Source organism: Hydractinia symbiolongicarpus, chromosome 5 (genome assembly GCF_029227915.1).
Source record: "Hydractinia symbiolongicarpus strain clone_291-10 chromosome 5, HSymV2.1, whole genome shotgun sequence".
In the NCBI taxonomy this organism is placed as follows: domain Eukaryota; kingdom Metazoa; phylum Cnidaria; class Hydrozoa; order Anthoathecata; family Hydractiniidae; genus Hydractinia; species Hydractinia symbiolongicarpus.
The window spans coordinates 18,018,773-18,033,791 of NC_079879.1; the positions used below are offsets into that span (position 1 = coordinate 18,018,773).

Genomic DNA, 15,019 nt, shown 5'->3' on the forward strand with positions numbered 1-15,019 from the left:
CAAAATATATGCATTTTCTAATAGTTTTGCTACCCTTTCTTTGCCATCAACATGTTAACCAAAGTTAGCTGGTTATTCACGAAATGGTTTTCAACTTTAGTAAATATTGCGCGGACTTCAGGTGTAACACTCCATCGATCACCCCTTCCTTTATCATTTATCAAGACATCACTTTAAGAATCTGCTTACCGACTAAAAGTGTGTTCAAATTTTGAACATCTAACACACTTTTAACGTCTCAGTAGTCTGTACATGGTGAAAAAAAATAACACAAATATTTTATAATATTGATCTCTTTCATTTGAAAGATGGTTTAGGGAAAATTCCACTGAACATTCTTTTACAATAGACCCTGTGGTTTAAGCCAGGACATAATATACTAGCTACTTCACACCCAGTATAGCATTCCCCTTGAATTTACCTATTACATCACGAACATATTTGTATGAATGATAAGCTTCATAAGTGAAACTGAGTATCCTTCAAATCCTTGGTGTCTTCAGAGAAGCATGCATTTTTTAAAAGCTTCTTCGCATTAGCATTGAAAGCTTCTCCGAATTAGCATTTACATATTTTTTAAAGTAAAGTGGATGTAGTGACTCTTCAGGGATTTTCAGTTGATGATAATACGTGTCTTTTTTATCTTTTAACATTTTAGACGGAAGAATATTGACGGAAGAATAAGAATATTATAAATTATTTTCTGCGAAAAATAATTTATTTAGGCAAAAAACCCTGGGGACGAGGGTGGGTAATAGGTTACACAAGCAAGATTATTTTTTGATTCAATATCTTCTATTATAATACGGTGTGTCAGTGTGGTTGTTAGTAAGGGGCAATTTCAACATGATGTCTTCATTTTCCTTTGTTGGCACCGAAAAACCTTGTCTTAAGCGTTAAATTTTCTGACATTACGGCACGACGTAAATAACAATCCCGAATAATCCCCCTCCCCAAAACCCATTTTGACAAATAAGCCCCCACTCCCGAATAAGCCCCCATGAGGGCTTATTTGAATTCACAGTAATTTTAGTATAGTTGATAGGGACTGAGGAAATACTACTATTGAAGTACTAATAACACTCGTGGTTACAATATCCAATTCAAAGTTAGGATGTTTTTCTTTTTTTTTAACTTGTCGAACGATATATTTCCGAATATCTTGCTCCCTGTCAAAGCAACATACTCTTTGCTGGAACAACAAGTCCGACTTTCCTTTTTCTCTTTCCAACCATTATATTGAGATCGATTAGTGTTTGTTTTTACTATTATACTTTTAGAAAGATATGTTGTGTTTATTAAAATCTTTGTTTTTAGCACACTAGATTTTTGCATAGTCTTATAAGCCCCCTCCCATTTAACCCCCTCCCGAATAAGCCCCCTCCCCCAAAACCCATTTTGACAAATAAGCCCCCGGGGGCTTAATCGATCATTTACGGGAATAAATTAATGAAGCAAAATAACGGGGTGGTGATTTTTTTTGGATATGCACTGTTGACGTCAGTAAAAATTAAAAGAAAATTACAAAAATAATAGCTAGCTTTACCCAGTAGAAAGACCAAAGCCACTTAAAAGAAAGTGAAATATATTGTGTAAAAGCTTCACGAAATTAGTAATTCCGTGTAGAAAAGCATAACTATTTCCCCTCAAAGTGAAATACCCCACGAAGTGACATACGACACGACGAAACATGAGATCACACCAACATAAGTAATACGCCACGACGAAAACCATTACGCTGCGAAGAAAACCACACCACGAAGAAAGATACGACACGACGAAAAGTTTTCACGACGCGACGAAAACCATACACGAATATTGTCCCATATATAACTCCATAGCTCATGACCATAGAAATATTTACGCTCGCTGCTTAAATGGCAAATGGGTTTCGCTCGCAACGCTCACTGATCAAATATAGCTACCGCTTTTTGTTTTGTTTGATAAAATAAATCAAAATGAGGACAGGTTAACTTGACCCAGTCAGGATACTCCAAATCACTTTCCAAGGATGCCATCCTACCTACAACCCTACATTGATTTATGCCCATCGGTGAGCAAAGTAAGAGGAGTGAAACTGCAAGGTAGCTAGCTAGATAACTTTACGAATAAACAACTTGCCAAAATGTTTACAATAGTTTACAAAATAATCGCTTTAAATTAGAGAATTCTATTTCACAAAAGTTAGAAGAATATAGCTAGTTAGCTAGCTAGCTAGTTAGCTAGTTAGTTAAAACTTAATTCCAGTTCCTCTTGAATCTTATGCTACTAAAAAAATCTTCAATCTTTATTAATAGCTATTTTACCCTGTAAAAGTCCTCCTTTTTTACCTACACAAAAGTGCACACATGCCCATTGTTCTCAAAATAAAATCGAAACAACTATGTCACGCGGAAGGTTATATGTGCTAACAATATATATCCCTTTTCACAGTTTAGGTTGTTTGCTCATTTGCGGTATTAAAAGAAGTAAACAGAGTATTAGGGTTTTGACTGTTCACAATATTTATCATTTTAATTAAAAATAATTATAGCTAACCTCTCGCAGCATGAAAATTTAGTATGTTGGCAGTAACCCTACTTAACACATGTAAAGGAATTGTATATAACTTTTCAGGTTAATACACAAGTTCACAGTTTTAGTTAATCATTATTTAAACAAATCTCTTTTTTGTTACAAGCTCTTATTGAGAATTAAAAAAGGAAGTAAACTGTTATAAATTAAGAAGGCTCTGACCATAAAGAAAAGTGAAATCATTTTTTGTGTAGTTTTTAAAAGAAAACTTACATTTCCTTCACATGTTTTACGTAGGGTTACTGCCTAAATCATACTAAAAGTCGCAAGACTAATTATTTCTTTAGAAAATGAAAAATATTCATAATGCCTGTGGCCAAAGCCTTATTAAATTCACTGTGTTTGCTTCCTTTTTTATTACAGAAAATAAATAAGTAAGTGAGTAATATATTTTATCAATGGTATATAAATAGTACACATTTATAGACATGCCTATAAAAATAATAGTAAAATACTATTGAAAGGAGATCAGTACAAAGCATGAAGCTTAAGACAAGGTACTAACCACCATAGTAAAAACCACAAACAAAAAATACAATCTAGGTACAAAAAAAAAGAACAAACATAGAGGACATCACATGGGACGTTATCACACACACACACACACACACACAAAAAAAAAAAAAAATTAAGGATATATAAAAAAAAAATTAGAAGATACAGGTACGTAGAAAAACGTATGGAAAAAGTAAGAGAATAAGGAAGAAAAAGGAGAATATTTAACTCATCATTCATCATCATTCTCGGCTTAACGTCCGTTTTCCATGCTAGCATGGGTTGGACAGGGTATATTAATGACCCTCTTCCAATCTGATCTAGACTGTGTTAGATCTAAACTCAACTTCCTCTGTATCCAGTCTGTCCTTATAACCTCCTGCCAAGTCTTTCTCGGTCTGCCTCTGGGCTTTGCCCCAGGAACTATCAAGTCTCTACACTTACTTACCCAATTATCCTCCTCCATTCTTTCCAAGTGCCCCAGCCAATTCAATCTTCTTATCTGGATAACATCTTTAATTCTACGGAGACTTAGCCTACTTCTTAACTCATCTGAACTCTTTCTATCTCTCAGACTGGCGTTACACATCCACCTAACCATTCTCATATCATTCCTATCTAAACGGTCAAGATCTTCCTGCTTCACTACCCATGTCTCACTACCGTACAACATAACACTTCTTACACAGGCCTCATACAATCTACCTTTTACCTCAATTGACAGGACTCTGCTAGTCAACAAAGGAAGTAACTCTCTGAACTTTTTCCAAGCAGAACCTATCCTGCAAGTAACACTTCTACCAACACCCCCTTCACTGCCTTACTGCCTTCACCTCTAACTGATAATTATATCAGTAGTTGTTAATAAAATATTTCTTAAGAACTGATTTAACCACAAAAATAGATTTAATAAGGAATCTATAAGGGAGAATTGACTGTAATTCATTCCACGACTTAATAGAGTGAAAACGAATAGATTTGAGTCCATAAAAAGTAGACCTGACAGAAGGTAAGTTTGTTAGCTCGAGTTTGGTGTTCCTGAGAGAAATCAATTGCAAATGTATTGGTAAGACTAGTAGATAAAGTATTATTAGCAAGATTGTGAAGAAACAGAATGTTTTGAAGAATTACCATATCAGAAATTTTAAGAAGACCTAATTTGTTATATAAGGAATTAATTCTAGCTCTATCTTTAAGAACAACAAAAGACATAGTACGGATAGAGTGATTTTGAAGAATATTAATTCTATTTATTGACCCCATACCTGGCAACAACATTGTAAGCGAGAGTAAAAAAAAACATTATAAACTTGAAGAAGTACATTTGCAGACGTACAAGATGACGGATTTTGGCTAAAGCCCCATTGGCTTTTTTAAGCATAACCACAATGTTGTTAATTTGAGTTTTCCAGCTCAGATCAGAATCTATAACTAAACCTAGATATTTCACACTACTACTGGGGTAGACCCTAGCCCCATGGATAGCTATCTTGATGTCATAAAAGGAATATATTTATTAGGGCTTTTAAAGATTACATATTCAGTTTTAGACTTATTGAGAGATATTTTATTTGCACTAAGCCAGTGACATAAGAGTTTGAGGTCAATATTAATACGTTTAGCAAGTTGCTTTGGAGATTTTTTTATGTGTAGAAAGTTTGTATTATCGGTACATCATGTACCATAGAAAAATTTATAGCATAATGAAGATCATTAATATATAAAACAAAAAGAAGTGGACCAAGAACAGATCCTTGAGGTACCCCGTGTTTGACAGTTTTTGGTTGAGAGTTTTTATTATTGATTGAAATATATTGAACCCTATCAGTGAGGTAACATTTTGAAAGTGGGAGCGGAATGCTACGTATGCCATAATGGTTTAATTTTTTAAGAAGTATTTCATGATCAACAGTGTCGAAGGCTTTTTGTAGGTCTATGGAGACACCACAAGCAATTTCACCATTATCAAGAGTATCCATAATTTTTTGAGAGATATTGAGAAGTGCTCAAGAAGTTGAGAATGTTTTCCTAAAACCAAATTGTTCTTTATAAATTAGAATATTGACAGAGTTAAATTATATAAACGAGCATCAATGAGTTTTTCAAATAATTTGTTAATATTAGATGATAAAGAAATAGGGCGATGATTTGTTAGATTTACATTTAAGCCTTTTTTAAAAATAGGGATAACTTTTGCAGTTTTTAATTCAGAAGGAAAGATTCCAGTCAAGATAGAAAGATTGATAAGTTTAGATAATGGTGTAGCCAGATATTCTTTTGAAAAAGATAAAATTTGATTAGGTATGCTGAAAGGACTAGTAGATTTATTAGTGTTAAGTGATGCCAAGCAGTTTAGAACTTCAATATTATTGGTTGGACTCAAGAAATAAGAATTAGGATTTGGATTTTTTAAATAAGAAGAGTAAGATTAAGAAGTTGGAGGTATAGATGTTCTAATATTATCTGCAATTGAGGTGAAGTAATTATTAAAGTATGTGGCTATAGTTTGAGGATCAGAAGTGAGAGTGTCATTAATATTTAAACAAAAGGGAGTTGTAGATTTATGGACCTAACACCTTCAGATTTTTTTAGAGTTTTTTTTATGAGAGGAGAAAAAATCTATATAATAATTAGCTTTGCTCAACCTGCATAAAGAAACAATTTTATTTCTATATTTTTTGAAGGCCTCAAGTAAGCTAGATTTTATAAGTGGATCCTTTTCATATAAAAAATATTTATGCAGGTTGTTTCGTTTTTTGATAGAAGTAAGGATGCCTTTGGTTATCCAATGTTTATTAGGATACTTTTTAGCTTTATTAAGAATTATTTTGTAAGGTGCGTGTGTGTCTAATAAAGATTCAATACAGTTATAAAATAGAGAAAATGAGAGATCAGGGTTAAATTCATCAAGATTGAGGATATGGTCCCAGTTGATAGACAACTTAAACTGTAAAAAGGTGAATTAAAAACACGGGGTATATAGACATGGATTTAATTTAACTGCAATACAACACCTTTTAGCTGGCCTAACATACTGAATTTAGTGCCCAGTTGTTAAAAGAAGTTTCACCTTTAATAACAATTAAAATTTATACAAGTTTTTTAAAAAAATTGTATATGTATGTATAACCTTTCCCAATTAAAATACCATAGTTGACTTTCCTATTCAGGCATCTATTTTCTCTAAGACTTATTCATTTTCATGTGTATCTACCTGCTTTAATTGAAGCCTAACTCAGAATCACAATATCCCCTTGAGTAAATGATGTTGCTTGATAATTAATATCATTAATATCATAATTAATATCATTTAATATCATGTTGTAGCTGTTCACTTTGGGTTAAAAAAAGAAACACAAATTCTTAATTGTTTATGTCTTGGCTATTTTTTTGTTATTCTTTATAATAGAAAGCTTTTGGCTAGAAAAATCTAACGTACTCTTTTATTCTAGGTCTAACCCTAAATCTATTGGACTATATACACAATTGCGAATTTATGACAAACACCAAGAGCTAACATATTTAGGTTTTAAAAAATCTTTTATTGACATATACACATACCAACCTTTCTCACCAAATGTTTCGAATAAGTTGTTCAATGGTTAAGCAGGCATATCAATAAGAAAATAACACCAGAGCAATAAATTGCTCCCCCAAGGTTACAATAATTTAAACTGGGCAAGCAATCTGAATAAATAGAATAAGATTCTAAACGCACATTTTATCACAAAGTTTTTTTTATTTATTTTATCTTTTTTTTTATATATTTTGGTTCTTTTTTGCTGTAAATAATAAGAAAGAGAACATTGATTTCCATGTGAGATGAATTGATATTGCTCTGCCAAAAAACTTTTTTTGGAATTGGGGGAGCTAGTTTCTCATTTGTCAGAATTGGGCAAGCTGTTGCGTGAAGAAAGAGCAATTGCTCTCCCCTTATTGATAGGCCTGGTTAAGACAATTATAATGACTTTCACCAATGATACTGTTTCTAAAAAGTGAAAGCTACACTGGAATTTTTACCAAAATTATTATTTTGGTCATTTCTTATTAAAATGAGTTTATCCATTAAAGTCTCTGGTAAATTTTATTTAACATCAAGTGAAAGCAGCAGGTCATTATAATGGTCTTGCTAAAGTTTTGTATATGTTCTAATTTATGAGAGTATGATAACTAGTAGCAATGGGTTAAAAATAAATTAATGCAACAACAGCATAGCCAGTTGTCTTCATTAGGCTAAGAATATGGGAAACTAAAGGGTAAATTCAAATTAGGAAATTGCTGTTTAATGGCTTCTGAGAATGCTAAATTACACCCCTGAAAAGATAGTGAAAATGTTTTGTATTAGGAAAACTTCTTACTCTAATTTTAAGGAGCAAGAGCCTTGTCAACAAGTCTTAATGCTGGTGTAAGAGGTGGGAGTCTTTCTTCAAGAATACCACGATTCAGTCGAAGAGCATCTGCAGCTGATGTTTCCTTGCAAAATGATTCTATCAATTCATCTTTTGAGTCTGTACTGAATACATCATATGAATCAGGCATTCTAACTATTAATGAAAGAGGGTTGAAACGGCACCATAGCATTTATGAAAGAGGCGAGCGTAGTAAACGTGAAGATGTGTCTATATCTCAAACACTTTATCAACAATCACAATTATCACCAAGGAGAGCGAAATCTCCAACATCAACACGTAAAGGGTTAAATCCTGCAGGTATAATTATTTTCTGTTGTGTTGTGGATTATTAAAGTGATTCCCAATCATTTTAAGGGAGATACTTTAACTCATCTTCATATTTTTTTCAGAACAGACAACTTATTTTTGTAATTTACAAGTTGATGCTAATTGTTTTCTGTTTTGTAGCATTTAGTGCTGGAGAAAAGAATCTATTAAAGCGTCCTCTCACTGTGAAACTTTTATTGACAATCTCATTACCTGAACCTCCGAGAGCTTCCTCATCTATGTAATCATTTACATGTCGATGCTATAATTTTTTTTTTGGTTTTAGCTGTCAAACGACACAAATCATTTAGTGCTGGAGAAAGGAGTCTATTAAAGCGTCCTCTTACTGTGAAACCTTTATTGACAATGCCATTAGCTGAACCTCCAAGATCTTCCTCATCTCCTACACCTTCCCCATCTGGTAGAAGAGGAACAATACACACACTTGATGTTGCCAGAACAGAAGGAATAGTCAGCATGAAACCTACAACAAAAACAACTGCAGTGTCTGGTAACTAAAATAAATTATGCACTTCATTTTTATAAGGAATATTTACTTTTACGTTTTATTCTTTTTTGAAAATTAAGTGAGAAATGTAACAATTAAAAATATTGAATCATGAACTTAAATTTTCTTTGTTATGTAAAAAAAACTGATTGCATTCTTTTAAGTTTTATATCTATTGGTTATAGAGACAATGCATTTTAAATATAATTTATGTTTTCTTTTTACAATACATACATAATTTATTTTCTTCTTTTCAACTACTCTTTTTTATTCACCTGCTCCTTTTTTTTCAAAATTACTACTTTTCATATGATTGCAAGTACTAACATTGGTGCATAAACAAAAAATATTTTCTGTGTGATCACTGAAGATTTCCTTGTAGTTTGCCATGCCGTTGTTAACAAAACGTAAGCAAAGCATTCTGTTTTTATATAAACTTTTTTCTGCAAATTTCAAAAAATGAATGTCTGTGAAAGGTTTGTATGTATAGCTATATTTGTGTTTTGGCTACTGTATTTCTTCATGCATGCATAATACTGAATATTGATTTGGTTATAATAAAGACATAAATAGCTGTGTGACATGGAAATAATTAATAGCACTGTGCCAAACAATGTTTTTTGCATAAAAATGAAATAAACCTGAATTTAGACTATGAGCTTGAAGCTAAAATAAGAAGATTTTTTTGTATTGAATTCACTAAATATAAAAATCATTTACAACTATATATTTTTTTCTTAGCTCTAAAAGCACACAATCTAATTAATTTTGGTTCTATCTGCAAAAACAGAAACATTTATTTAAATATCCAGCATCTTTGTCATCAAGAGATCCTGAAGTGCTTTTACATCTACTACTTACCTGAAAGATCTGAAAAATAAGCTCTGTTTATTTACTTTCAAACAACATAAGATTTATATTAGCCATTCAGAAAATTTCTTTGACTCATGGCTGCGATCTGCAATCAGTCTGGAAATGCTCTAAACCTTATTAAACATTTGGGTTCTATTAAGCAAGAACAAGATTTTTGGAAATTTTAAATATCAGGTTGTGCATGTTTGAACCAACATAAAAGAATTAGAAGGCACTAAAAAATGGGTTATGAAAAATTGTTAGAGGTCAACATCAACTTTCAAGATGTAGATGTGCATCTTGCAAAAAATGTCTGTTTATAAACTATTTCTGTTATGTGGAAAGGAATGTTCTGCATTTTTTCTCCCTGTCCATATTTTGTTAATTATGGGCAAGTCCTACTTCCTGCAGCACTCTGTATTGCCAATATGAGTGTGACAAGACAGGCTGGGAAATAAAATATCATGTTAGTAATTTATTGTAGATATAAACAAATTTGAATTAGAGTGGTTTACAACACAACACAGTAAGAGACAGAGTAGAAAGCCAGACTAGAAGGTGGTAAAGGATGTGAAAGTTATATTCAAGGAAATAGTCTATTTCTTACCATAGGTTGCTAGTTTGTGATATTGTCTTGAAGGTGTTAAGGAAGCCAAGGGTAAGTATGGGCCCTACCAATGGCTTTGTGGTATAGCGTTCGCCTCCAGTGCAGAAGATCATGGATTCAAACCCTGTCTGAGTCATGCCAGATTATAAAAATGTGAATCTATCCTTTCTGCTTAATGTTCAGCATAAGAATAGGATTGACATCTTAGGCAGTTATCTAGTCAAGCAGCTGTTTTGCTTGCACACCTTGTGTAACTCAAATAGGAGTTTTAAATGCATCTTCCTCGCAGGACCCTCATTAAATACAATACCATTGGGAACTGAAGAGGCTGTCTCGGATAAAAAATAGTAATGATAGTACTAATAAAAATTCCTGGAAGCTAAAGGAAATGCAAGTTATTGTAGCAGGACAGAATGGAAAAGTGCAGCAGTTGGTCCAGAATAGTCAATGTGATAATGTAACTGTTAAAAGTACTTAGGCAACTTTGTTGTCTTCTAGAAGCTTCTGATAATGCCTGCAGGTGTACGAAAGGACTACCTAGACATGGCAGACCTGGTGGTGGAATAATGAGTTTGGCTGGTGTAAAAAGGAAAAGAAGAAACTTTGGGAAGTGTGGAAGTCAGGCGCTAGTAAAAGTGTATACTTAGAAGGTAAGCGGTGTGTTGGTACAGCAGTGTATAAAGCAAAGTCAGAAGCTTAGAAAAGCAGATTTGCAAATGTGTTGAAAAGGGAAGGCCAGCGTAATGTGATTTTCAAAATGTTGTAGATGAAAAGTGTATATGCAACAATAAAGGTGTTTTTGCTAGTATAGAGTTTGATTAGGATGAGGATAATTTGCCTGACTATGATGCAGTAGAGGGACCTGCTATCAAGACAAAATGGATAGTGTAGGCTGTTAAGAAAATAAAGATTGGTAAGACTGCAGGGGTGGAATGTGATGTTGCAGAAATAGTAAAAGCCTCTGGAAATACTGGAGTTTAGCTTATCAATAGTCTTACCAATCAGATTATAAAGAATGGTGTTATGCCCAGTGACTGACAGTATATGGTGATAAATTGTTTTAAGGGCAAGGGTTATGCTTTAGAAAGAGATAATTAAAAAAGATTGAAGTTAGTTGACTACGTAATGAAAGTTATTAAAAAAGTGATTGATAAGTTACTTAGAGAAAAAATTAATATAGATAGGATGCAATTCAGTTTTGTTCCAGGGCCTGGCAATTTTTACTTAGGTAGCTTGAGGAAAAGCATTTAGGAAAGAGAAACAATCTGTTTTTAGCCTTTGTAGATTTAGATAGAGAGCCACGTAAAGTTATTTGATGAACTATGAGAAAATTAGGTGCGGATGAGTGGCCAGTTAAGATGGCTCAATCTATGTACAGCAATGCTAGAAGTTGTTTGAGGATTAATGATTCACATAGAGATGAATTTGACATAATCAGGGAGGTCCTTTATTGTTTGTATTATTCTTAAAGCGCTATCAGGGTACAGAACAAGGTGTCCATGAGAGTTTTTGTGTGCAGATGATTTAGTTCTCATAGTGAAATTGATGGAAGAATTAGTTGAAAAGTTTGAGAAATGGAAGAAAGAACTTTTAATGATGATTAGCTTTAATGGTGTGCAACAGTGGCTTATTAAAGAGTTAGAACTTGTATTACTTTGGTGATATCAACACTTTAAATATTTAATATTATATGCTGGGTAGTGAAGTGGTATTGGAAGAAATGTTACTTGTAGGAAAAAGTTTAGCGAGGTACTTTCCTTGTTGACTAGAACAACAAGACTTGAACAGTGAATTATGTCTGTCATATAAGTGTTCTACTCTTGCATATTTTTTATTGGGTGGTGGGGGTTGTTAAAATATTGTATTTAATTGGTTGTATAAAAAGGCCCAGCCCTGTATTCCTCAAACCATCAACTTTCAGTGGCAGGTAGCATATTTCTAGTACTGTAAAATAACCCCTGACAAACAGGATAAATAAGGATTTAAGTTTTTAGAAATGAAAACTCCTTAACAAGGAGATTTCAGATGTTTTTACTTTATGATAATAAGCGTCTTAACATGTCTAAAACTCCCCTCCACAATGGAGAGTTTCAGCAAAACTTTGCGCACATGCTCATCGATGCTTGTTGCAAAACACTTTGCCAATTTTACCCTAAGCAAAAGGCAGGTTAATGGAAATAAAAGAAGCTTAAAATAATTTTTTCATGCCTTTTGTCATTATTATCATCATCATCATTATCACCATCATTCAAATCCGTATTTTCCTGATTTTTAGAGATTTTCACAGGTAGTTTAGAGTGATAGCCATTATCTAAAGCTTTCAGAGGCATAAGACCTAAATATTTGGCATGCAGGTGCCTAATAGATAAAAACTCAGTAAGTACATAATCATGCAGGGAAGCAAAAAAGAGTTATTAACTAGCAGGGAGGGTGAAATCCGCTAGTATATTATTGTATCAGTCTAGTATTGACACATTATTGTTTCTATGGTAATGCTGAACTGATTGAGAAGAGTTACACACAAAAAATGAAGCTAAGGAGATTTCAAGGCTAAAATGTTGATACCTGGACTACCTATAAATTCATATTTAAATCATCTTATAGATAACTTATCTTGCTTTTATATCTCATAGAAAAATTTATAAAAAAATAGGGATTTATCTTGCCTTTATATTTCATAAAAAAATTGGGGATTTTTAAAATATAGTGAATACAGTCTGTCTGAATCATTACAGTATTCTTAAAACAGCTGTTAGAAATTTCACTTTTTGGCATAACTAAATCACCAAAAAACTAATAGCATGCATAATAGCATGCATAAGACCACAAGAATGAATATTTTTTTTAATTTTTGAAAGTAAAAGCAAACTTTCTTCTGTGAATTTAGAACTTAATTTATATAAAAACTTTCTTTATGCAAGAAGCTTAGGTAAATGGCCTACACACAAAACGTACTATTTCCTTGTTAGATGCAATTTACAGATTTTTCTTAAAAAGTATAAATTTCTAAGAGTAGAAAATCTTGGGAAATACAAGTTTAGCGATGTGTTTTGTTAACAAAATCTATTTGCTATTAATGACCAGAAGTATTATGTTAATTTCTAAGTCAATTTTTTTTCTTAATAATTGCCAAGGTGAACTTTGCATTTCTCATAATAGTGAACAACAGTTTGAATGGTATCTTTTACTCATACAAACAATAAACAATTTAACATCATTAAAATGGAGTAGATTTTCTGCTAAGCCTACATTGATGCAACAAGATGAAAAGAAAGTTCACTTATTGTGGGAGATAGATATGCACAATTAAATTTGGTTTGCTGTGTAAATTTGGTTTGGTTCACAAAAACTTACTTTACAAGATGTGTTTTTTTCACCTGGGTTATGTTTTAAACATCTCAGCACCTTAGATTGATATTTAATTTGCAGTAGTGTTATATATAGGAATTCTCATTTATAGTGTTGTTTTTTAATTAAGTTTATTTTAAACTTATTCACAGTAGATATAGTATTAAGAAGTTTGTTTTTGTTTGATTTTCTGACTTCCCCTGTAAGTGTAATTCATACAAATATAGATAAACAGTAGATTATAATCAGCATGATGCCTATGTGACATTATTTTCTATAGGCATATTATCTAACTATTAATCAGAAGTTCCATGTGATTAATTTTTGATGAAAAGGGATTAATTGTTTTAAATGGTGATCTAAATTATGATTTCATGCTTGTAGAACAGAGGTTATAACTAGAGTTTTTGTGTCAGTGCTAAATAATTGTCAGTGATAATCACATTCTCCAATGTCGAAATTTTGCTTTGTTTCTGGTAAAGTTTTATGTCACTTTGCAGCAACTTATACAAGCCACAGTGATGTGTTGTTATATTAAATAAATAATCCTGCAGGTAGTAATAAAAGAGATGGAAAATAAAAAAGACAGGCGTGTTGAAAATATTAAAAAGTCGTTGTTCGAAAAAAAGCCACTTTACATCAGAAAAACAAATTTGAAAAAGCTGCAATCACTAAATGAACATAATGACCAGGTTGCTTCAACAGCTGTTACATTGTATGAGATGGCCAGTAGTAACAGAAGCAGTAGAAGTATTATTGGCAATGTGAAAAGTGATCATAATAGTGATGGAAAAAGCACTTCGCCATTTGTCAAAAGAATTTTCAAAGAAGGGCATAGTAAAGGTTTTGTCTGTTTACATCTCTAAAGCTTTCTACTGAATGCTTATACCTATCAACTTGATAATTAAATATGTACTTCATCAATAAGAGATTTTTACTCCATTTTTTATGAAAATGATTTTTTTAAGTACACTGCAAAAGCAGGTTCGTTATTGATCGCTTGTTTATTTTATTTATGCACAGTCTTTAAAATGTCAAGGTTCAATAAACATTGTTTACGATAATCATAGATAAGGCAGTGTGCAAGAAATCACATACACAAGCACTTGTATACCTCCCGTTTAGCAGATTGTACTCTTCTTTATCAGTGCACTTTATTACATAAAATGGACAACTCCAGGTTTATAATAATTTAATATCTATGAGAAAGAACATTTATATTGTCTGGATTAAACTGTCAAGTTATATTTGTGTATGTACCATTACTGGACCTATGAGAATTGTTTACATTTTATTTGGTTAAATATCATTTCATTTGTTTAATTGAAACAGGCCATGGTGACACAGGACATTCTACAAGGTACTTGTTTATCTCATTAAGGCCAGAATTAGCTGCATGTGTAACACGCATAAAATATCAGTGGAGTTAATCAGTTTGTAAAAGGTAGCGTTTTTTATAAATTAACCCCTGTTATAGTCATGCACCAAAGTTTTACGCAAACTTGATACAGAGGAAGTTGAGCTACAAACTTAAATAGTGTGCTTCGTTTTTCGTAGCCGTTCTACTTTATTTACATATCATCATCATTCATCATTCTCGGCTTAACGTCCCTTTTTCATGCTAGCATGGGTTGGACGGGGTATATTAATGACCCTCTTCCAATCTGATCTAGACTGTGTTAGATTTAAACTCAACTTCCTCTGTATAAAGTCTGTCCTTATAACCTCCTGCCAAGTCTTTCTCGGTCTGCCTCTGGGCTTTGCCCCAGGAACTATCAAGTCTCTACACTTTCTTACCCAATTATCCTCCTCCATTCTTTCCAAGTGCCCCAGCCAATTCAATCTTCTTATCTGGATAACATCTTTAATTTTCTTCTTAGCTTATCTGAACTCTTTCTGTCTCTCAGACTGGCGTTA

General features: G+C 32.6%; 2 protein-coding genes across 7 annotated transcripts in view; one reads left to right on the forward strand and one right to left on the reverse strand.

The window, feature by feature from the left end:
* LOC130645064 (uncharacterized) overlaps positions 1-15,019 on the reverse strand; it is a 79,165-nt gene that overhangs the window by 61,475 nt on the left and 2,671 nt on the right. The window lies entirely within an intron of this gene.
* LOC130645054 (kinesin-like protein KIF15) overlaps positions 1-15,019 on the forward strand; it is a 46,075-nt gene that overhangs the window by 4,091 nt on the left and 26,965 nt on the right. For 2 of the 6 annotated variants that reach the window (XM_057450907.1, XM_057450908.1), the window contains exons 3-4: positions 7,440-7,778; positions 8,074-8,298. In XM_057450907.1, coding sequence (XP_057306890.1) covers positions 7,440-7,778; positions 8,074-8,298 — 564 coding nt within the window. Of the gene's footprint in view, positions 1-1,875; positions 2,085-7,439; positions 7,779-8,073; positions 8,299-8,334; positions 8,703-15,019 lie in introns of those variants that run through there. The other 4 variants (XM_057450906.1, XM_057450911.1, XM_057450909.1 and 1 more) reach the window with 4 other exon arrangements.